This window comes from Morone saxatilis, unplaced genomic scaffold (genome assembly GCF_004916995.1).
Source record: "Morone saxatilis isolate NCDOM2014 unplaced genomic scaffold, NCSU_SB_2.0 Contig11, whole genome shotgun sequence".
Classification (NCBI taxonomy): domain Eukaryota; kingdom Metazoa; phylum Chordata; class Actinopteri; family Moronidae; genus Morone; species Morone saxatilis.
The window spans coordinates 2,036,840-2,037,311 of record NW_023339663.1 but is presented as its reverse complement, the minus strand read 5'-3'; the positions used below and the strand labels follow the sequence as shown (position 1 = coordinate 2,037,311).

General features: G+C 47.0%; 1 protein-coding gene across 1 annotated transcript in view; it reads right to left on the bottom strand.

Moving 5' to 3' along the window:
* Positions 1 to 35: 35 nt before the first annotated feature.
* The window catches only part of pole3 (polymerase (DNA directed), epsilon 3 (p17 subunit)), a 3,010-nt gene continuing 2,573 nt past the window's right edge, over positions 36 to 472 (bottom strand). The window contains exon 4 of the mRNA XM_035652548.1: positions 36 to 346. Coding sequence (XP_035508441.1) covers positions 165 to 346 — 182 coding nt within the window. The 3' untranslated portion in view covers positions 36 to 164. The remainder of the gene's footprint in view (positions 347 to 472) is intronic.

Genomic DNA, 472 nt, shown 5'->3' with positions numbered 1-472 from the left:
CTCCCTCCGGTGGCACAAAGACAAACACTAACTACTGCGTTTTATTATTTACTGACAATAAATCCTGTTCTATCAAAACTGATGAAAAAATACAAAAGAGAACAACGGTTGTGTTTTCTTCGTGTTTTCTTTGTGCTTCGGTTGTTCGGAGGTTTCATCGTCCGTCAGTTCTCCACCTCCTCCTCCTCCGCCTCGTTCTCAGCTTCGGGCTCCTCCTCCATGCGCTCCTCTTCCTCCTCCTCTTCCTCCTCTCTGCTCTTATCGTTCTCGGAGTCGTTCTTCTTCTCTTTGTCTTTGCGCTTCTGCTCCGACACCTCCTTCTTCCCCTTCTGGCCCTTCTTATACACTGTTGAACACAAACAGCAGAGTTAGATGTTACTCCTCTGTTCACGTGAAGACGACAAACACCGAATAATCACAGTGACTCAGTTATAACAGTGCAGATCCACTGGATCCTCTCCTGGATCCTCTC